Below are 23,136 nucleotides of genomic sequence, written 5' to 3'. Positions count from 1 at the left end.
TATTAAAAAAGGCATACATATTACAGCACATAAATAATAGTAAGATAACACTGATCCTGGGGATCCTGGCTGCAAAGTTTGGAACCTCTGGACCTAAACACAAATCCACAAAGCAGAAATACTGACAAATGTGCAAAAGGAGCAAGGAGGGGCTGGGGGTTTTGGAGGAAAAATTACAATTAGACTAATTATATCAGACCACTTGAGCCATGGCTGCTGTCATTTGCAGATGAACCTTCCAATTCATTGCTGTTGAGAGGCGAATTAAGGAAAATAAAAACAAATGCATGAATTAAATTAAATGAATGCTCTCAGAAACTTTGAGGCCCCTTGTTGTGCCATGCTTAATTTTTCTCCTACGCGCGGCCCTCTATGACACTTCCATTAATAAGTGAATATTAAATCAAGTTCCTCCACAGGCGGAGGCCTTCAGATCAGCGCCCACTGAGGGGGGAGTCTATTACTGCAGCAGCCTCCAAAAAACTCAGGAGGGTAAAAGATATCTGTATGAATGGAATATTAGGCTGGAGGGCTCATGTAAGAGAGCAAATATGTTAGATAGGGGGCAATATGCCACCGTGGGTAAACCGAACGAGGCAGACTCACACAATCCGTCTGCTTTTCACACAAATGAGAACACAGACAACAGGAGAGGTGAGCAGCTCTACAGTCAGAGCTCTCACTTCTAAATGTCAGCTTATCAAAATAACGTCAGCTACTTCTAGGGATGATGGGAAAGCATGTACAGTATATCCACTGCTAGATCTGAGTGGAGAGGGAAAGTGAATGCTGCTAGTGTACCACCTGTTAGCAGCTAGCCCACTATGATGCAAAATATGATGCATAATTAGCAAGGGACAACATATTGACATAATAATTACAGTCCTGGAACCTAATGGGTAAATAATTAAATGTATTATATCCTGAATTACACTTATTATTACTAAAATGTGAATAAATCTCAATACAATTGAGATTCATTTTAATCATATTAATAATAATAAAAAAAACTTACAATAATAATAACGACCAAAAAACAACCACAATTCAGTATATTGATTTTGAACAACAGCAACAATACATTTTCTTTACCTTTACGATTTTGCTTTTCAAGATAAATTAATTTTAAGTTCATGTTTATTATAAAGCACATTTAAAAAGAAGTAGTTTTGTACCAAAATGTTGTACAATTGTAAACATTATTAAGCTATATATTTATTTTATAAAATAAAGATAAAACATGCAGATAAACTATTAAAAACTAAGAAACCCCTATATTCTCAGGCAACATCATAGGCTAAAGAAAATAAATGAGTATGATATATCCATCTTAGTTTTTGTTGTTGTTTACTGGAAAACAAAAAAACTAAGAAATACAAAACTAAAATAAAAATATGGATTAAAATGATTTCGGTGGTCAATATTTCAGGAATTGAGCAAGCACAGTATAAATCCTCAGGGCATCTGCAGGGTGTCAGACAAACAATTACATATTTCATAAGTTCTCCTAAGTGTTAACTCTCATCTTGAAATCAATTTTGTACTGATCTGGATTACAAAGCTTACACACTCAAATCAGCTTTTCCCCTGTCACGAATAAAGGCTTCTAAAATAAGAGAGCGAAACCAGAACACTGTAAGTGACAGCCCTGGTTAGCATCACATCCTGAGCTATGACTGGCTTCAGTACTCCCAATAGACCAGCGCTAATAAGACATGTTAAATTGCTGTCTTTTATATCTCCAGAAGGCATCAATGAGAATGTGCTCATCAACAAATCAGGAAATTGTTTTTGTAGCTCAATACTGCTGTGAAACGAACGAATTCATACACATTACCAACTATGATGGATTTATTTTTAAAATCTCCTATTATGTGTAATGTGCCTAAGATCATTGCAATCATTTATATTTTCATTTACAGAAAGAAAAGGAAAGTGCTGCTGACAGGACACATTTTGGAGGTTAAGTATATTGCTCACGTGGTTGAAAGAAATGTAGAGAACATTATAATCGGCAACTGCCAATACTGTCAACATTCCTTGGCATTCGCTAACCAGAAACAGTCTGGTTGCTGGCGTGGAGGCCTAATCCACACATGCCTCAATGTCTGCAAGACAGTTTATTAGCCATAATTATGGCTCTTGACGGCACGATTTTTCTTTTTTTCTCTAAAATGTCTTGTTTATTGCCAAGATCTCAAGACTGCCTTCCTTTGAACTACAGGCTACTGAATATAAAGTGGAGCACTACTGTTTTAAGAAGGCTGAACGTCAGTTCAGTGGTGCACTACCATGAATCATTAAAAAAAAAAAATGCCAAGAGTTTGGGAAGAGCAAAATTCTTCCCTTTAAATGTGCTGTCAAAACAAGACATTTTTTTTTTCATTCATGCTACACTCTTTCCATTTTCACTTATAGTTTTTGTAATTCTATATCCACTGGCCACAAAAGTATTTGAACACTTAAGCCAAATTAAAAACGCCTGAACTCAAACCAAGGTGATTTTTTTTTCTTGCTTTATCTGAGATTTCTATGGAATTGTTCCACTAACATTTGATGACCAGAAAGTACCCAAATACTTGAAGCCTCTTCAAGTAGAATCTAGTGTTTTATCATTTAAAACCTCACAAACATATTTTTTATTAAATATTTTCCTTGAAATGTGTGCTTGACCTATCTGTCTTATGGATGTCACTTGTTTTGTCATTTTGTATTATCTTAATATCTTAATATCATTTCTTAATATCTTCTTTTGCATTCCACAGGTTTGTTAAGACATGAGGTTGACTAAATGACAGTTTTTAATTTCTGGGTGAACTATCCATCTAACTAACTATCTAAATACATTGTGGAGCCACTATATGTGTGAACAAACAGAATGCATACAGAACAAAAAGAAAAGGGATGCATTAACAATACATCTCAATATGTGATACTTCGTTCAAGTGGGGCAACTAAGCGATACAATCAACTACCAACAAATGGCTTGTCATTTTATACTCATGTACATGATGTTGGATGTTTGGATATCATTTATCACATGCCAGCAGGCTGACAGTTGAGCGGTATGGAGCTGATGGGTGTGTAATACATACAGTATATACGTGTCTGAGTATGTACTGCAGGAGATATTAACTGGCAAGCACCAACGCATGTGTCGCATTTCCAGGTTAATTGCACAGGGACTGTGACCGCAGCCAAATCGCATATATCTCGACAGTACATATGCATTAGCGGCCATGTATATACACTCCCTTAAATCCATGGGCGAAATGACAATGCTACCACAATTCAACATGCAGCAAACTGCGAGGATGCACAAATCCCTCGCTTTCCCTTCTCATCTGCTTTCCCCTTCTTTCTTTCTTTCTTTCTTGTTTTAATGAATGGCAGGGTGATGAATAAACTGCATGAATCAAATCAATCATTGAATGAAGGAGAGACGGGTACACACCTGGGCTCTTATACTGATCCGGGCTGGCCAGGTGCTGGAGAGGGGAGTTGCAGGCTGATGTGGCATGCTCGCTTTGCAGCAGCTGAGCCGCCTGGGGGCCCAGGGAGCCATAGTCCGCAAAGGAGAAGGGGGGCCCCCGTTGGTCGCTTGGCGAGGAATAGAAACCGTAATCGGGGAAGCCTGGGAGATACAGTACAGGGGAGGAGGAGGAAGGGAGGAGGAGGAGGGGTGGGACTCCATCATTGGGGGAAATAGGACTTTGCATAGTAATGTTATGAGGCCATGCTTAATATCTGACTTGCATGGTTGTACAATGTAGCGTGTACTGGGAAAATAGATGGTCAGTTTGTAAAGCCACACCTTGCTGATTCCCCTCAGTGTGACTGTGTGTGTGAATGTTACAGTGAGTGTGTGAAGACCACCACTTTAGACTATAATGCTCTGAATTCTTGGGTCTGCTGCAGATGGAGATACTGACCTGCTACAGATCAGATAAGCAAAGAGAAGTCAAGGTTTAAAAAAACGTTTGATGATTACATAATTTACTGACATTAATAGATGTTCTGAGAAAGGAACGCTCATTATTTGAAATGCTAATTTGGATTTAGCGTTCACAAATACATCAAGCAGGAAAATAACTAGAATACTACTGTCTGGTATTCTTGTTATTCGGTTAACACTTTTAACCAAACTACAAAGCATGAGTTGAATCATGTCATCCTCTTTATGAGATTTGGAATGTGGGTCTATTTCTTTAATATGTCAAAATATATACAAATATAAGAATATTTAATTCTGTGTTAGTAAATGTGTGTTTGCGTATCAGTTTGTTGAACAAATTATGAATAAAAGCATGCTTTTAAATATTACATACAGTGGCCTTTTGAATAGTAAGGTCACATTAAAGAAATGTATGAATGTCACTACAATAGATATCAAAATATCTATTTTTAAATAAAAGCAAATTAAATACTTAAAAATATTTGATGCGACTTTGATATTTCATACATAATGCAATACGATTCAGACATTTAAAAGTGTAGAATCTAAATATTTTTTGGGGCCACTGTACACAAATAAATATGTAAATAAAATGATATGCTAATTCTCAAAATGTTGCTTGCAAACAAAATTTGATGAAAAACAACTATTACATAACTAAACTCAAGTCTGTCACTCTCTATGAGAAGATGTAACCTTGTAGCTGAGGAGAAGACCTGAAAATGATCCATAGCTGATGGGGTGTAATTAAGCTGACCCCGTCCTGCACTGCCTGCTGTTGTTACAGACGCGGAACTGTGAACTTGAGGGAAGGTGTTAAAGAGAGGGATGGAAAGAACACCAGTGTACCTGCACTAACTGTTTATAAATAATCAATATAGTCCCCCTGCTAGAGTTTTATATCAGCCAAACTATCAGCGCAGAGAGCATCTTATTAGAGCAGCCTTGGTGAGGTACCACCTTCGATTCTTCTTCCTTTTCCTCTGCTTTAATTAGTTTCAGAGGATCTCAGATATACACAGCAGAACAAATGAGGTCTATGCCAGCCTACATTTAAGAAGAGTTGAGGGAGTAATAAAGAAATATAAATAAAAGAAAAGAGAAAGAAAAGTTGATTCTCTCACAGGCTGTAGATGCACTGCTCTGACCTTCTCCAATCACTCATTAATTATCCACCGCTAGTCTGCTGACTGCTCACCTCACCCAAACCTTGAGTCTGCTCTAATGGAAAAACAACAATGGCTGCATTTTTGGTCACCAAACATCTATAAGACCCAGAGATGTCTTGCTATTGCTTATGCACTACATGACCTAAAGTATGTGGTCACCAGTGTGAATCTCAAACAAAAATATTTTCATAAACTAGGTTTTTTTTTTTTAAGTCACACTAAGTATACTCTTTTACAACAAATCATTAAACCAAATCAAGTCAGCCTTAGGTTTTCACAAGGACCATTCTCATGTTGATACATAAAATGTTAGAATATTTTGTTTAATTAGGCACTGGTCAAATAAAATATTGTTTACACTATATAAACTTAATATTACAAACTGAAATCTCCTTACACTAACATAAAAAGTAGAATGAGGTGAACCAAAGCAACGTCTATAAGAATGTAGTTTTTGAAATGTTCAGCAAGCACATACAGGTGTGGTGTTTGCAGGCAACATATTTTTTGGCTATTTATTGTACCTTTTCAGGCGCTTTTCCAGGAAAAAGCTAAATAAAATGCATGTTGCAATTCCTGTTTTTGCATTCTGTTTCAGAGAGTGCCTACCAGACTGTAGAAATTCATAGGCACAATCACTGGAAAGATGCTTATGAACAGTAAACAGAAACGAGCATGAAAATCCCCGTCCTGCCAGTACCAGCACTCCCAAACGTGAATAAATCACGGATGCATCCTGATGTTCAAGCTCTCGATCGCTAACTGCGCAAAAACAGAGGAAATGCCTAAGGTATGCTCAGAATCTTCAAGTGTTTCGGCTTCCCGGAGAGGAGGGGAAAGCCTTCTCCAGTGCGCACATCTTTATAATTTAAGGAAAGCAACCAAAAAAAGGCTGAATCCATTTTTTATGGGCCTCTCTAATAGATGGGCGTCCTTGAGGTTCAAAGGGAACCCTGGACGCGCCTCTTAATTAGACAAGCTGCCATCCCATCCTGTTTCCTCTCATCCTCCTAATTAGATCTTTAACAACAAACAAATGAAGACCTTTTACAGGCACGTGCGGCACGTCCTGCCTCGTCCCCGCCAAGAAAGAGGGGGCACAGAGACGTCCTTTTTGTCTAATGCTCTCCGGCCCCGCCGTGCACGACAATGGCTGGGTCCTGCCGCAATCTGCATAAATATTCCGCCTAATTTCGTGGAGTGGGAACGGCGGGACGCAAATACAACATTAACGCACCTACAACAAACACACCTGGTTTCTTTGTTTGCATTGACATAGAAAATTAGACCTCAAAAGCTGTTCATTTTAATGTGGTGGCAGGAAAGGTCTTATCTAATAACGGCCTGCAGAAATTACGTTTATTATCCAGGTAGATCACGTCCAATGACAGTGCTATCTGAAGCAGAAACACGGAATAAAACGCAGTTAAAAAGTGCTCATTTACTGTCTATAGAGAAAGCCATCTGGTGGAATAGGGCTGCTTGATTACCTTTGCTGGCTAATTCTCTCTCTGAGCGCATGCAAATGATTCACTTTGACCAAGTGGAAGTGAGGGGAAAAAAAGTGGAGCTAAATTAAACACTGCCGTTTTCAAACATCAAAAGTTGCTACAATAATGGCTCCTCCGTGATGTGTGTGTGGTATTGTACGCTGCCAATCAGACAGAGAATAGCACTCTGAATGTTTTATGCCTCTGTGAATAACTCTGGGATGAAGCGAGGATGCAGGGTGTGAGTTTTGTGCGCGTCTGTGTGTGTCCTTTCATTAATAGGGACTGCGAACATTTTATTTAACTGCAACCCCACAGTCAAACTACACAAAAAGCTTAATATCTTCTCTTCTCCTTCCAGAAAAACAAATACCAAACTGTGTTGTGTACCACGGGCCTCTCCCCTTCGCTCAAAGAAAAATCTAATTACTTTATAATGGCAGGTTTGGGGGGAGCGCGTACATCGTTGACAGGTGATAGATGCGTAAACTCACTTCCCCAGACTTGATGAATAGCCGTACAGAAACGTGAAGCTTTCGTTCATCGTGGGCGTACGACAGCACCTCGTCTATTCATCATTCCGCCTCTGTGAGCCGCACAGAGACCCGTGAACACACTCCGAGGTCGTGTCTGAACAGCTGGGAGTAGGTCATCCAGATGTGCCTTTGTCTGGGCAACATCTGTACTGAGCCTGAACCCCCCAGCAAGGGGAGGGACGGGGGGCCAACAGGGTGGGAAGCGAGCTCAGAATGGATGCACTCTGGAAGGTTGTCAACCGCACCATTACGAGGCCCATCTGGGTGCTTCAGAGCTGTTGCTGAGATGAAAGCACTGGTTGCTTTTTATGCCTCCACCCCCAACCCACACACACACACACACACACTTCTTCAGCTTTGTGCTATTATACATAATATCTGTCAGAGCAGCATCAAGAAACTGATACATAAATACATAAATAAGAGGCCCTTTTATCAGCTGTTTAATGAACAGAGAGCGGCAATTTGTCACCGCTACATGCATCAACACAGTGGCGCATAGTCCTTTTTTCTAGTAGTATTAAATTCAGGACCGCATCAGTCGACAGCCAGTGCAATATTAAGACAGTGGTCAATATAAGTTCAATAAAATTAATTAAGAACTATTTTAAATTAATTATACAGTCAGTTTAACAGTCAGGGAGTCACAAGTAAGGAGTAAGACCTTGACAGTAATATATAAATATAAAAATAAAGTGGCTCCTTTCTGGTTAAACATCTCGTATCAAACTGAGATTTTCTGTCCTGAATTACTCCTTGTATGTCAAAATGGACAGAAACTGTGAATGCCTCAGGATGGTAAAACAGTGCCTCAGGCATCTTCCCTCATACACGAACATCTACTTGGCTAACATGTTTTTGGACAAATCATCCATAGGCCTGCTTGTATTGATCTGGAAAGCTGTAGGCAAAATACAGTGCTAAAGCACTAGATAGGAATAAGATACATCTATGTTTGCAGTGCTACTCACAGAAAAACATTGTGACATATATTATCTGTCAACATCTGGTGTTGTCATATATAGTCATATCAGTGCAGTACACCAACAAAATAAAAAAAATATGTAACAAAAAAAACACAACAAAAACACACAACATGCAATAAGTAGAATTTTTTTTAATTTTTAACAATTTAATCAAAACAAACAAAAAGCAGAGAAAATTCAACAAAATGTTAAATAAAAGAGCAAAAACAACAAAACCTACAAAATACAAAACAAAACAAAAAATCACAAACTGAAACAAAATGCTAAGCAGAAAGCAAAAACAAACTAAATAAAAAGCAATAAATTAATAAATATTCACAGAACAAAACAAAGACCAAATGAAGTGAAAAAAATATAATGTTTTTGTTTGCTAATCCCTTGTTTTGTGCTTCATTTAGATCTAAGGAGCAATTCACTTAGCCAAATCAAGTAGACTACCTTTACTGAGGGCTTTTGGTAAAAAAAACAAATGCTTCAATTGAGATGAGTTCCGTGTCTCACGGAGACAATGTCAAAAAATTCTGTTCGTCCAGCAGAAAAGTCTTAGTAAAACTAAAATGTGTTTGCATTGCAATTTAACATCTTGTATGGTCAGTCGTTACTGAAGAAGGTGGGTAACAAAAAAACTCTTTCTTCACTTGGATCAGGCTCAGAGCAGTCAGAACGGCTCACACCTGACCTGTCAGCAGTCTATTACCACAATTAGCCTGCTGATGTTAGCGAAATATTCCCATTTACAGAGTCTTTTCATGGGGGGACGATGGAAAAGCTGACATTTCGCAATGTGACTTTCAAACACTTAAAAAAAAAAAAAAGCTCAAGGACTGCGGCCTGCCTTGAAAATAGCGTTTCACACAATCATCTACTCCAGGCAGAAATGTCAGTCGCAGAGAGGGAATCCGTACTCTCGAACAAAAACACAGACTGTGGTTCTATAAAAAGCACTGACCCTGCAATTCCATACTCGGAGACATTATGTTTTATCTCTGTCTCTCAATCTCTCTCTACTTGAATAAAGCTGGTAGCACTCTTCCTCTCCAACACATCCTCTACCAAGGTGTCAATATACTTGTCAAATGTGCCTCCGAATTAGCTTTGAAACTTCCGAAACATCCACAATTAGCTACCTCATTTCCACCTATGTCATCTTTAAAGAATTACAATAGCTCATTGCTGCCTCCACAAAGCATAACTCTCCATTCAGAGATGGACTTTTCTACTCATATATTTGAGTAATTATCATTACAACATGTCCCTTCCAGCTGAGGAAGGCATAAATTGTCTACAGATAATGTTTTAACATTTAAGCTCACAAATCTTAGAAACTTACACACATATTGTGACTAGAGCTCACACCATTGCGCATAAGTGTAGTGAAGCAGCGGACAGCTAGCCGCAAGATGGTGAAAACATACATCTATCTTCATCAGGAGCGTGACAGACAAGTATGAAGTGAGTTTCATATTTGCAGCATGGGCGGCTGGCACCGTAGAGACGGCCTGGCCTAGATTGCACCTGCGGACACCCCAGCGAACGAGGCAGACACAGCTGCAGTCGGGGGCCTGTCTGTCAGGACACGGCAGCTAATGGAGAGTGACACAGGTTTTCTGTGCCGCCCGCTTCTCTAACTTACACGCAAGCACACACACGCCGTACTTTCACCTCTCTGTATAGAAGGAAAGAAGAACAGATGGAGGGAGGGAAGGGATGGCAGAGCCTGAAAGAAGTTGGAGGAACATGTCTCGCCCCAGGGCACCAGTGGCCCTTTGTCCCCGGCCCAGGTGAGCCGAGGTGCTGAGGTTGTCAGGTCTCCAGTGCTAGGATGTGCTTTTGCGAGATGTGCAGTGTCAGATAACTTCTGCATCTCCTTTGAGTCATCTCTCTCCGTTTGCCAAAGAGCTAAGAGGAAGTGGGGCGGCACTGCCAGAATGTCATTCTATAAACACCCGGTTCATTCTGACACATGCTGCAGGAGATCTCAATAAGTCTGATATTGTTTTACACACCTCCTCCCCCTCAAGCTGAAGGGGTATGAATGAGAAAAAGCACTTCGATCCAAAACATGTAAATAGCATTATTATTTTTTTTAATTCGACATCAGAAAACAAAAGACGATAGACATAATGCATTCCTTCCAAATACAAGTTAATAGACATGAACACCTACTCAAATCTAGATCTACAGTTTCTACCAGAACCACTAGCGAGGCATGCAGTCAACTAACAGAAACATATATAGGTTCAAGAAAAAAAGAAGCAGAGAGAAATGGCAAAGAATGAGAACAGGACTGGAATAAAAAGGAGAGAACAAAAAATATACTTAAGGTGGGTGGAATAAAGAATGAAGTATTGACAAGTGTTAAAGGATTAGTTTATTGAAAACAACACTTCATCATTTACTCACCCTCATGATTGTGAATGGAAATCTGGAGAGGTTACGCTTTTAAAAAGGTTGGAAAAGCACCATAAAAGGATCACAAATTTGATTTGACTGGACTGTGAATGAATCATTTTGTGAACTGGATCAACGATTAATTGGAAATATAAAATTCAAATATATGATTTGTACACAAATCCAGGATTATTATCATTAACTAAAACTATTAAAACTAAAAAAAAAAAAAAACTTTTTGTTAATTGAAACAAAGCTGAAAGAAAAAAATAAACAGATGAAAAACATTTGAAACATACATATATATACACATACAGTTCACACACACGCACACACACACACACACACACACACACACACACACACACACACACACACACACACACACACACACACACACACACACACACACACATATATATACATACATACAGTACAGACCAAAAGTTTGGACACACCTTCTCATTCAAAGAGTTTTCTTTATTTTCATGACCATGAAAATTGTAGATTCACACTGAAGGCATCAAAACTATGAATTAACACATGTGGAATTATATATGGAATTATATACATAACAAAAAAGTGTGAAATAACTGAAAATATGTAATTCTAGGTTCTTCAAAGTAGCCACCTTTTGCTTTGATTACTGCTTTGCACACTCTTGGCATTCTCTTGATGAGCTTCAAGAGGTAGTCACCTGAAATGGTCTTCCAACAGTCTTGAAGGAGTTCCCCGAGAGATGCTTAGCACTTGTTGGCCCTTTTGCCTTCTGTCTGCGGTCCAGCTCACCCCTAAACCATCTCGATTGGGTTCAGGTCCGGTGACTGTGGAGGCCAGGTCATCTGGTGCAGCACCCCATCACTCTCCTTCTTGGTCAAATAGCCCTTGATGCCTTCAGTGTGACTCTACAATTTTCATAGTCATGAAAATATATATATATATATATATATGCAATGCGCTATCAAGCACAAGGTTGGGGGTTCGATTCCCCGGGAACACATGATAGGTTAAAATTGATAGCCTGAATGCACTGTAAGTCGCTTTGGATAAAAGCGTCTGCTAAATGCATACATTTAATATATATATATATATATATATATATATATATATATATATATATATACACACATACAGTACACACACACACACACACGCACGCACGCACGCACGCACGCACGCACGCACACACACACAGTAATGGTACATATATAATACTAACATAACACTGCACATTTATTTATTCAATTTTGCATCAATTTTATGATTCATTTAAGGAGCTTTTGGAAGCTTCAGTACCCACACATTGTAACTTCGTGGACATAAGAGTGAATTTTTCCTTTTTGTATTCATCTGAAAGAATAACATGAGGGTGAGTAAATATAAACTTTTTATGAACTATGCCTTCAAGCACTACAGATTGCACTATATGATAAACAGATCCGAAAAAGATAATAATAATAAAAATAATACTGAAACCCAAGAAAAAGAATACATAAATGACAGAACAGAAAAAGATTGAAAGATAAAGAAGGGAAGAGGGAAGTACAGGAGCAGGGACAAACCTTCTATTGGAGTGTGACCAGAGGACAGTGTGGAGAGAGGAAGTCAACTGGTGCTGTCTCTGACTTACACACACTGGCTCTCAGCAGGACCAAACCAAACAAGAGAGAAATAACAGAAACATGACTATCGGCCCAGCATCCTACAAAACCAACACAACAGCAGGGTTGGTTTGTGGTTGTTTTTATGATCGTTGATATACAAATGAAAAGTTAGCATGCCATTTTCAAGTACTAGGTGAAATCTGGGGTGCAGATACATGCCATTTCATGAGCTTCTGCAGAATGTTCTGGCTTTAAGTGAATTTATGTCCATTTAACAAATCACATTCAGTTTAAAATGCTAAACCAATCTGAAAAGTAGCTTGTAATAAATTAACAGGCTTCCAGACCATAAAAAATGTCTGCTGATCTGTCCTTGTTAACTGTAGCATAATGATCAATCACTAACAAGTGATGATCTGTTTCATGGGCCAAACTCATACAGAGAGGCCCAGTCAGTAACCAACGAAAACCACTCAAATTACACACACCATTTAGCCTAGCTAAAGTATGTCTCATTCATTTTAGGAGTTGTGGCCTAATGGTTAGAGAGTCGGACTCCCAATCGAAAGGTTGTGAGTTCGAGTCCCGGGCCGGCAGGAATTGTGGGTGGGGGGAGTGCATGTACAGTTCTCTCTCAACCTTCAATACCACGACTTAGGTGCCCTTGAGCAAGGCATCGAACCCCCAACTGCTCCCCGGGCGCCGCAGCATAAATGGCTGCCCACTGCTCCGGGTGTGTGCTCACAGTGTGTGTGTGTTCACTGCTCTGTGTGTGTGCATTTCGGATGGGTTAAATGCAGAGCACAAATTCTGAGTATGGGTCACCATACTTGGCTGAATGTCACTTCACTTTCACTCACTTTCACTTTCACTTTTTATTACCTTAATGACAATAAATAATAAAAAGTTGTTGCTATGGATGACTCAGATCTAGTGGAATATCCTGATTTAAATCAGGGGTTCTCAATCTTTAGGTCACAGCCCTTTTTTATTTCATAATTCTTGAGACCACAATTCACCCACATAACAGACTTAAAGCTACACACTTAAGGATTTTTTTTCGACAGTAAATATATTACTATTTAATTTTACATGATTTTTATTCTTTGTCTTGTAATAAATTGATCAAAACTGACATTTATATATATTTTAGAAGGTTTCCATTTTAAATAATTGCTGTATATGAATGTTTTAATATTTCTGGAAAAAACAAAGAGGAAGAAAATAACATTTATAGTTTTAAGGATTCATCTATATTTTATTTAGAATTTAGTGTTTGATAACTTAAATTTCTGTGTATTTCTGCTGAATGGCACAGGTAAATATGACATTTATTATAATGGGTTTATGTTAATTCAAATTAGAAGTTATTTTTTTAAGTGTAATAAATTGTTAAATTGATAGCTCTCAACTATACTGTAATGTTGAATGGCTATAGTCAATGGTTAAATATAGGGGTGGGGGGGGGGGGTTTATAGAGAAATCAGTATTGGTGTCATTGATACTGTTCTTCAGTCAAAAAACAAAACAAAAAAAAAGATGCCATTAAACAAATATAAAATAATACACTGTCTTTGTGTTGTTTATACATTGTACATTAATTTGAAGATAGAATGTGAAATTACTGCAATATAAAAGTATATTTAAAAACTTTAATGTTAGGTGGGATTATTCACAACTAATTTCAGAAAAATGAGTGAATCATTTTTTTATCGATTGACAGTACTAATCATATTATATTAAATTTCTTTGACCTTACCTGAATCTCTGGTGAACCACATACTGTAGAAATGTGACCCCTAGGTTGAGAACCTCTGTTTTAAATACTTAAATTATTGCATCAATTAGGTGGAGGAAGTGCAACAGCCCTCGGGTGAATGACGGAGATAATGCAGTGATGAAGAAGATCTGAAAAAGCTGTCTGTGGCGTCACCATTTCACCAGAGTACCTCGCAGAACGGAGTGCGACAGCTCGTCTGTCAGAGCGGAGCCTGACTTTCACCGTACCCTTGCCGGCAGGTTTGCGCAGGAGTTAACTGACTGACAGTCGGCACGCAAACACATCTCATCCTTCGCCTAGCAGCAAATGTATGCACAGCAGGGGTGCATAAATTGTGCTGCGCAATGAAGATCAGTTGGGTAATAGATGATGAGGTTCTCGGAAAAGGTCATCCTTAAATGTCAGTGCTCTGTCTCAATGGCTTTCTCACTTCTGTCACAACGCAACCATGGAGCGACTCCATCAGTCACAAAAGAGTGCAACTGCACCATAAGCTTAAGACGCTAGCCATGGGGGGTAGGAGGGTGCTAAAATAACTACTCTGGCCTAATAAACTTGGTCCAGTGGGCCAAGACCTTACCTAATCACATTCCTCTCCAAAACACACAGTATAACCCAAGTTTTCAATGTTCAAATGAAAATTAAGCTCACTGGATCTGAATTTCACAATGCCAGCCTTGAGTATGACTTCTTTGAGCTGACAACTATGACCACGAGCTGTTTAAAACTCTGGAGACGCCATCGCCTGAGAGTCATTTCTCATGTAGCTCTCGTTTTAAACTCAGAGCCTGCTCCAAACAAGCCTGGCGTAATTCACACACATTAAACAGCAATGAGATGCAGAGAGCTGTTTTTTTTTTTCAGGCTAAGTTGGTTTCTTTAGCAGAATGCTAATCAGAATCAAACACGTCTGATTGGGTGGAGAGGCATGACTGATTGGCTCACGCTCTGTCGACTGCGTTCCTTCAAACCGTGCGCCGAGCCACTTTTACGCCTGTCTGCCAATTACACAGGGGTGGATAGCTGTCTGCCGGAGAGCAGGTGTCAATGGAGCGAACTCGAGTCAAAATATGCAGTAAACGCATGCGCGTGAGCAAAAAAGTGTATGTTTGATTTTTTTATGTGCTTGGACAACATATCAGTGTGAATGTGTGTAAATAAACTTTGCACCTACTATGGCTTCCCTATTTGATGGCAAATTAGTCAAGGCCATCATTTCCCATTGTGCTAAAGGGCAGACGTCAGCTAGAAGGCCGAGGGCTGTTCCTTCCTGCTGTTTATTTATTTATCCTTGTGTCTTACAGACAAAGTCAGATTGATAGATTAAGCTATCCAACCTCTGGATCAATAACCACAGTGGAACAAGTGAACTTTTAATGTGTGCACTTTTTTTTTTTTTTTAAGTCAAAGGTGAACCAAGTTTGTTCCGAATGACAGAGGAAGGCATCAATGGCAGAGAGCGCCAGCGATTAAATGTGAAAACTGACAAACCAAGAGAAATGAAAAGGCTCATTTGTGTAAGTCCATGTGTAATTTGTTTAGCGCGCGTGTGTGTGTGTGTGGGTGGGGGGTAGCGAAACAATTACAGCAGCTACAGTAAAGTACAAATGGCTGTGTGAGCGGAAGCCGTCCCTTGCCCTGATCTGTTACCAGTTCCACCGACAATAATACTGACTTTAACTAAATTAAGAAAACGGGGGAAAAGCTGGTCTCAGACAATCGACTTCTAAATCACATCTACAACAGGAAAGGAGGGGAAGCAGGCAGGAGCCTTGAGTCCTGTCCTTCTAACTACAGACTGTGTGTATGTGTGAGTGTGTGAGAGAGGACAGAGGCGGCTAGTTAAGAGCAGCATGGAGAGAGCAGCAGTCACACAGATCTATGGCCAGAGCGTTTACCTGGCCCTGTGCTCTGAGGGTATGCTGCGTAGCCGCCTCTTCCACGGGCCCCCCTACCTGAGCCACGCGCTGCCGCCACTGCTGCCGCCGCTGCTACTGGACTGTATGCTGTTGCCGGGAAGCCTGTGGGGTGGGGGTGTGGGGGGGGTGAGGAAAGAGGAGAGGAAAGTGGAGGAGACGCATGGAGAGGGAATGAGAGGATAGCAGGATGGAAAATGAGAGGAGAGGAACAGAGCAGAAAAGGGAGTAGAGAAGGAATAAGAGGAGAAGATAGTTAAAAAAAACAGGGAAACGGGTGTAAAATGAGGAAAAGTGAAAATAAAAGAAGAACAGGTGTGGGAACAGTGTGGAATTGCAAGTGGAGTAAAAAAAAAATTCACGAATAGGCATGAGAACAGAGTAGGAGAAAGGAGAAAAAATAGGAAACAAGGCAAAAAGTGAGGAAATGGAGGTGAGGGAGAAACAACACAAAAAGGGATGGAAAAAGGAGAGGTTAGAACAAAAATATGGAACAGGGCAGAAAAAGGAAGCAGAGAAGAGAGGGAAAAGGCAGAAAATGGGCATTAGCAAAAGGATGTAAGGAGAGGATAGAACAGAGGAAAATAAAACAGAACAGGGCAAAAAATGTGAGAGTGTGAAGTTATGAGAGGAGAAGATAGTAAAAAAGAGAAAATAGGTATGAAAACAAAAAAAGGTAGGCACAGACACAAGCGGACAAAAGAATAGGAAAGAGAAGGAACAGGGTGGAAATGGGGAGTAGTGAAGGGAGGAGAGGAGAGGGTAAAAAAGGAGAGGGAAAAATGAGAGGAGAGGATAAATTAGAAAAAAAGCAGGATCAAGCTACCTCACAACATTACTGACTCAAAGTTGCTGCAGTGTCTGTGCAGGTTCTGCAGGCTGCTGTAATGCACTGTGTACTGTGGGCGTCTTCAGAGTGCGGAGGAGACTGCAGTGGCCCTAATGTACTCGGGGTATTTCTGCATGGGTGACCACGTGCTTTTTAGCTTATCTGTTTAGAGCACACAGCGGGAGGGCCATGGATCAGACTTTCGGATATGCTACTGAGCTTGTGCAGTCAAGTTACTGAGATAAACTAATAAGATTTCGGCTATCATGTGAAATGTAAAGGGACTAGAATGCTTTAATGGTGGAAATATAACACTGCAGTTCACAGTTATTCAATGGACTAACATTTGTTAAAATAAAATAAAAACCTTTAGATTTAAAAATAATAATAATGATAATAAAATCCCTTTATTTGTTGGTATGAATTAAATAGGGATTGTAAGCTATATATGACACATTATATCAATGTCCTGTTGATATGTTTTGTCATCAGTGCCATATGAAAAGTCTAGTCAGTAAAACTTTACTTGATACCAGTCTATGCAAAGGTATTCTTTAATGCATTCATATATAATACAGTACATCCTATAAAGAAAAGAATTAAGTAATTATCATGATTATTTATTTAAAATGAATTATATACTACTATTCAAAAGTTTGGGGTCAGATAAGATTTCTTTTATTTATTTTCTTTGGAAAAAAATTAATACTTTTATTAACCAAAAGATACATTAAATATTAAGATAATGTCTGAAGGATCATTTTACATTGAAGACTGGAGCAATGGCTGCTGAAAATTCAGCCTTGCCATAACAGGAATAAATAACACAAAAAAATAAAAATCTAATAGAAAACTTTTTTTTCTTAAAATAATATTTTACAATATAATGTCATTATTTTTTATTTTATTTTTTATGTAGCCCAAACATAAAAAAAAAATCTCACTAAACCCAAAGGTTTAAACAGTAAATAAACTATGGCTATAATGACAGTACAAAAAATATATACATTTTAGAAAAAATATGTGAATTTTCAATGAAAATTAAAAGTATTTCAAGGCAAAAAAAAGGGAAAAAAAATGTGTGTTTTCATTGCCATATAACCTACACTGTCCATTTGCCTGTGTATTTTCAGTCAAATTTGTCATTTTAGTTTTATTTTGTCTTGAGCATTACAACACACCAAACACTCATTCATCAAGCAACTGAGAATGTTCAACTCATGCAGTTCCAGCTTCCATAACACCTCACAAATCACAAATTCACGGTATAACAAGAGCTGAAAAGAGACACGAGACCAGGGGGCGATTCAGAAACCGCAGCTCGAATTCCATAAAGGCAGAGAGAAATCCGGCAAGAGCGAGAAAGATGATCCAGCGCAACACTATAGGGTTAACTCCAACCATGACCAGCATCGGCAGCACAAAGGCGATATGGAAATGGCTCCATGCTCCCGACACTTTGTAGTCCACTTATGTCACTTATCTCTGTGCTGCCGCTCGTGTTTGGGCAGGAGAACGAGGGAGCGAGACAGAGACGGAGCATCGTAAAGCAGAGCAGGCGAATCGTCCTCCGGTTTATGCCTTGAAACTCAATCAATCAAGAGGATAATTTGGTCTCCAGGCAGTGTGAACTGATGCTACAGCCACACCGACCCTGGGTGCTGCACGGAGGCCGTGATTTGTGAGAAGGGCTGGATGAAAGTGTCTTCATCTCCTTCCCGGTTTAGTGGCTCTTTATGTTGTTATTACGAGATTAGGCATCAGGGATTAATTGTTCGCTTCCAAGTGCCCTTTAATACACTTTAAGCGTGCGTTACACAGGGGAAAGGAAACAGGTATGGCACAGCAGTGACGGAGGGGACGTGATGCACATGCGCGAAAGAGAGTAAACCAACTGTAGGTGAATACATTGAATGCAGAGTCCAAGATTCATGTTTACAAGCCATTGGCTTCCACTAACATCAATAGCTCTGTTCCAAAGCCTAGTGAGCTGCCTCATTGCCTAAATAGCGAGCTGCCTTCTGAGGCTGCATTCTAATCATCATCTCATAACTGACTGATTTGGAATCCTCTACATGGGCAGAAACTCAATTAGCAACACCAAAAGCAATTCACAAGTGATTCCAATAGAGTTTGATGTTAGAATGTTGCAAAGCTAATGGCACAAATAGTAAATCATTGATGGAAGACAGGAATAACGATAAAATAATCATAGGAGGTATCCTAGGAGGCAGCATTTTAAAAAAAAAGATAGAAAATGTATATTTTCAAGAATACAAGAATAGAAACAAAGCAAATGAGTGCTGCTGCACTATTGTACACGGCAAGAACTTGTCTCTTCTGTATTTGTGCATGTTCGAAAAAGAGAGCTAGTATGCGAGAGCACACAAGTGTGTGTGTGGTGGCGTGCCCACGTGTGCATGTCAAAGAGACAGAGAACCACTCAGCTTGCTCAAATCTGCAGTGTTCAAACATCATAATTAAATATTATCATTTTAGTGAACAATGAAGGACATCCACTCAAACGCTTTGTCAAAGTCATTATTATAATATAAATATAATTATAGAGCTGCTCTCTAATTAAAACACACATCTTTGGCTGCAGCGGTCCGTTCATGATTGAAAGCCAATAGACAATAAGTGGGTGACACTGGCAGATGGTTGGGTTCACATAGAAGGATGGATGGTAATTAGCCCTGTCTCTTACGGGTTCCCTCCTATTCTTCAGCACAGACGCCCTCCAAACCCTCATATTAGTGGCCTTAATAACCTTTCATGTGCTGCTAATGCCTAATCAAAAAGAAGTCTTTAGGACAAGATTAGCTGTAGCATTGAACAATGGGAATGAGCACTTAACATCCAGATAGATGAAAGTACAGCCTATATAGCAGCAAGTGTTAAATATTTCAGCCAACAATGTATTTTCTAGTCCCTATCGATTGACGATTCTTATTTGAAAAGAAACAGTTGCTTCCAGTTAAAGGAAAACGCCACCGTTTTTCCATATTCCACTATGTTCTTCCCTCAACTTAGTCGAGGTGATACATACCTCCCCTGTCTCGGTGCATGCACTCAATTGCTGTAGCGTGCGGCGCCACTATGCTAGTGTTTAGATTAGCACCGTTCATTCCTTATGATACAAACAGAGATGAATTTAGAAGCTACCAAAACACTTCCATGTTTTCCCTATTTAAAGACGGTTACATGAGTAGTTACATGAGTAAGTATGGTGACACAAAATAAACAGTGGCGATTTCCTAAGCGGATAAAAATTATCACTATAATGTATGGCGGAAGAGCACATTGCAGCACTTCGACCTCGCTGCAGTAATATCATCACTCCTTAAAACTCCCCCTCCCCCTCTTCATCTCCCTCTAACTTCCGTCAATACAACCAATCTGAGGAGTGATGATATTACTGCGCCGAGGTCGAAGTGCTGTCATGTGCTCTTCATAGTGGCATTGTGTGCTACAGTGAATAGCCGTGTTTCCACTGTCGGGCCAAAAGCGGGCTTGCTAGTGCGTGCAAGGGCCAGTCGCATTTCCACTGTCACTTCCGGTGCTTGATCGTGCCTCGCCGGTGCTTCCTTCCTCCACCGTTTTTTTGGCCCGATGAAAACCTTGGGCCAAAGCGGCCCAGCGTAGGTTATGAACAAAGGTGGAATTTCTCAGCGTCTGGAAAGCATCAGCGCAGTGGATCATTTCATAAAGCTAAGCTAAAAAACTTTTAAAAATAAGTTGTTTAAAAATCACTTTCATTCAGCAGCGAGTTTTGGAAATAACTTGATCCGATGTGGATTATAATCACCATACAAAAGACTATGCACGCTATTCATAAACGAGATTTTAGCTCCGCGTAGCCTATGTCATTAAAATATGTTTTTTTGTTTGGGAGCTTTTATAAAAAAATACAGATATTATCATTCTTTCTAAATGTGATGTATGTGACTACAAATAAACAAAAACCGACTTGACTGAATAAGCAGGTTATGTTCTTAATGCTTTATTGACTAAGGACTTTTCAATCCTGATAAATTAATTCATTATGATCAATGTGTCACTTATTATAGTAAAACATTGATGCTTTTGGATTTAAATACTTAAACCATGTAAACAAACGGCCGCTTTGATCATGTTCGTTTTGTGATTGAGCTAGTTCCAGTGACTTATTTCTTATTAGTTTTCTGATAACTTCTCTTTGTTGGTGAAATGATGGGGTTGCATGACATTGTTCCTGAGAGGCATGTAAAGGGCGGGTTTTGGTGAAGCACAGTGGAGCTTCTGGCCCGACGGTGGACACGCAGTGCTATTTTGGCCTCGGTGCTACAGGTCCAAGGCTGTTAGCCCCACCCGGCCCGTTTAAAGCACTGACTCGCACTGGCCCGACAGTGGAAAAAAGGCTACTGAGACAGGAGAGGTACATATCAACTCGCCTAGCTGAGGGAAGAACATAGTCGAATATGAAAAATTCTGTGGCATTTTCCTTTAAGAGCGTCACCGTCGCCTCTGACAATGTGTTTTCACAGCATTTCTGAAAGAACATGCAGAAATCCTGGATAGGCTGCATGTATGAGACAACCTGACAATCACAATGCAAAGACATATGCATATGTGTGAAAATATGTGGAGCTTTACATTGCTTATAAAGAGTGTTGAGAGTAACATTGTACAATTAATGCACATCTTGTAATGAGACATTTTGGAAAATACACAACAGTTGAAATGTCTAGGGTTTGCAAGTTTTTTTTTTCATGTATTTAAAGGAAGTCTCCTCCACTATTTGACCAGAAAAAAAAGGTAATTTTATGTTTTTACAATTTTACAACTATTTTATGATTCTTTGATAAAAAGAAAGCTTAAAACAACAGCATTAAGAAAAATTAAGATAAAATATAAATATATATTCCTGACCCAACATTTTTCAATGGAAGTGTTTTTTTTTTCATACTATAAATCACAGTAAATATTTATATTTCAAACAAGTTATGCAAATGTTTCAAGAAAATACTTTATATGAAAAGTTACTAATTAAAAAAATACATATAAAAAAAATAAAATGGCACATTTAATTTCTACATAGGCAGCACACAAGCAGCTCTGTGCATAAGAGCCTCTTATGTTAGCATGTTGCTCAGCTAACACAATCCTCTAATAAACACACACAATCACAGCACTAACCAAGCAAATTCATCGGTATTATTGCAATCAAAATAAAGGATTTCTGGTCAAAGCTCTTTAGGCTAATAATGATTAATGTATTACTTTTTTAGAGTGAAATGTGACTTAAAAGAATAGTTCACCCCTAAATAATTTATTCTTCCTCAAGTTGTTTGGACCCCACTGGCATTCAAAATATCTTCTTTCTACATATCACAGAAAAAAGTATGCTACAAAGGTTTGGGATTACAGGAGGGCGAGTAAATTATGTCAGAATTGTTAAAATTTTAGTTGAACTATCCTGTTAGTTAATTCTACAACATCAAACTGCGATACTTTTGGTCTCATCTGAGAGGCTGTATTTCACTTCCTGTAAATATTAGTTTTAGTCCCACTAATCGGCCTCTTCAGAACAAAAGTGGCTCTTGACACGAGTAAAACATCTTTCAGAAAATGGTGTACGCTCGCTCCCCGCTGCGTCCCGTCAATACTGGTATTAATTGTGGTGCTGCTTAACTCATCTTTTTTTTTTTTTTTCTGAGTGGGTACCTCTCCACCCTACATTCATTTGGCTGATGTCAATATTACATTTGGATGCCTGTGTGCTAGAGATCTAGAAAGTTTTGGCAACAAATTACCTACTCAGAAACCGCAAATTAAGAATGTTAATTCACATATCTCTCCATTGCTTTGTTCGTGAAGAGGGTCGGCAGGGCAAGGGAGGGGGAGTTTGGGGTGGAGGGGTGAGTGTTATCCCCCAGGAACAGCTTGGCAGAATCAAATCAATTTCATGGCCTCTCTATTACCGAGGACATAACGCCAATATTTAGCTTTCCACTTTTACCCATTTTTCCAGCCCGTTTGCTCTGTCAGTGGCCGTGCTCAGCTAGGCCGGACTGGCCTGGAGGAGGGACAAGGACACATCTGTTCCACCCCGAAGCCCTGGAGGAGATGCCGTCCTCACTTGTCCCCTCTCTCTCCCTTGCTATTTCTTCCTCCTGTCCCCTCACTTCTCTGCCTCCTGAAGTCTTCTCTGTACATTTTACGAATGCACAATTTTTATTTTATAATCGCTAATGCCTGTTTGTTCTTGCCAGCAGTCCTCTGGAGACGCTCCAGTTTGGACTGCGCATCGTTTGTTTTCTTTGCTGAATCTGTGAGTCAAAGACATTAAATAATTAGACACGGTTGATCATGATTTTAAGTCATAATGGCCATTAAATGAGATTAGTGGGGCTGCTAACATTAAGACAGAAATGGCAATACATCTGATGAATTTGATATTGAATGTATCAGAACATCATTTAAACCCCTGATGAAAAT

The 23,136-nt window shown here is 39.3% G+C and overlaps 1 protein-coding gene across 11 annotated transcripts in view; it reads right to left on the bottom strand.

Annotated features, from left to right (window-relative positions):
• Positions 1–23,136, bottom strand: part of msi2b (musashi RNA-binding protein 2b) — a 277,421-nt gene that overhangs the window by 10,468 nt on the left and 243,817 nt on the right. For 4 of the 11 annotated variants that reach the window (XM_059514191.1, XM_059514189.1, XM_059514190.1 and 1 more), the window contains 2 exons: positions 15,810–15,932; positions 3,455–3,634 (listed from right to left, as the gene is read on the bottom strand). The exons of 2 other annotated variants lie outside the window; for them this stretch is intronic. In XM_059514191.1, coding sequence (XP_059370174.1) covers positions 3,455–3,634; positions 15,810–15,932 — 303 coding nt within the window. The remainder of the gene's footprint in view (positions 1–3,454; positions 3,635–15,809; positions 15,933–23,136) is intronic. 5 more of the 11 variants (XM_059514195.1, XM_059514197.1, XM_059514192.1 and 2 more) reach the window with 4 other exon arrangements.

This window comes from Carassius carassius, chromosome 28 (genome assembly GCF_963082965.1).
Source record: "Carassius carassius chromosome 28, fCarCar2.1, whole genome shotgun sequence".
Lineage (NCBI taxonomy): Eukaryota > Metazoa > Chordata > Actinopteri > Cypriniformes > Cyprinidae > Carassius > Carassius carassius.
The sequence above is the reverse complement of the archived record's forward strand: the minus strand, read 5'-3'. Positions and strand labels throughout refer to the sequence as shown.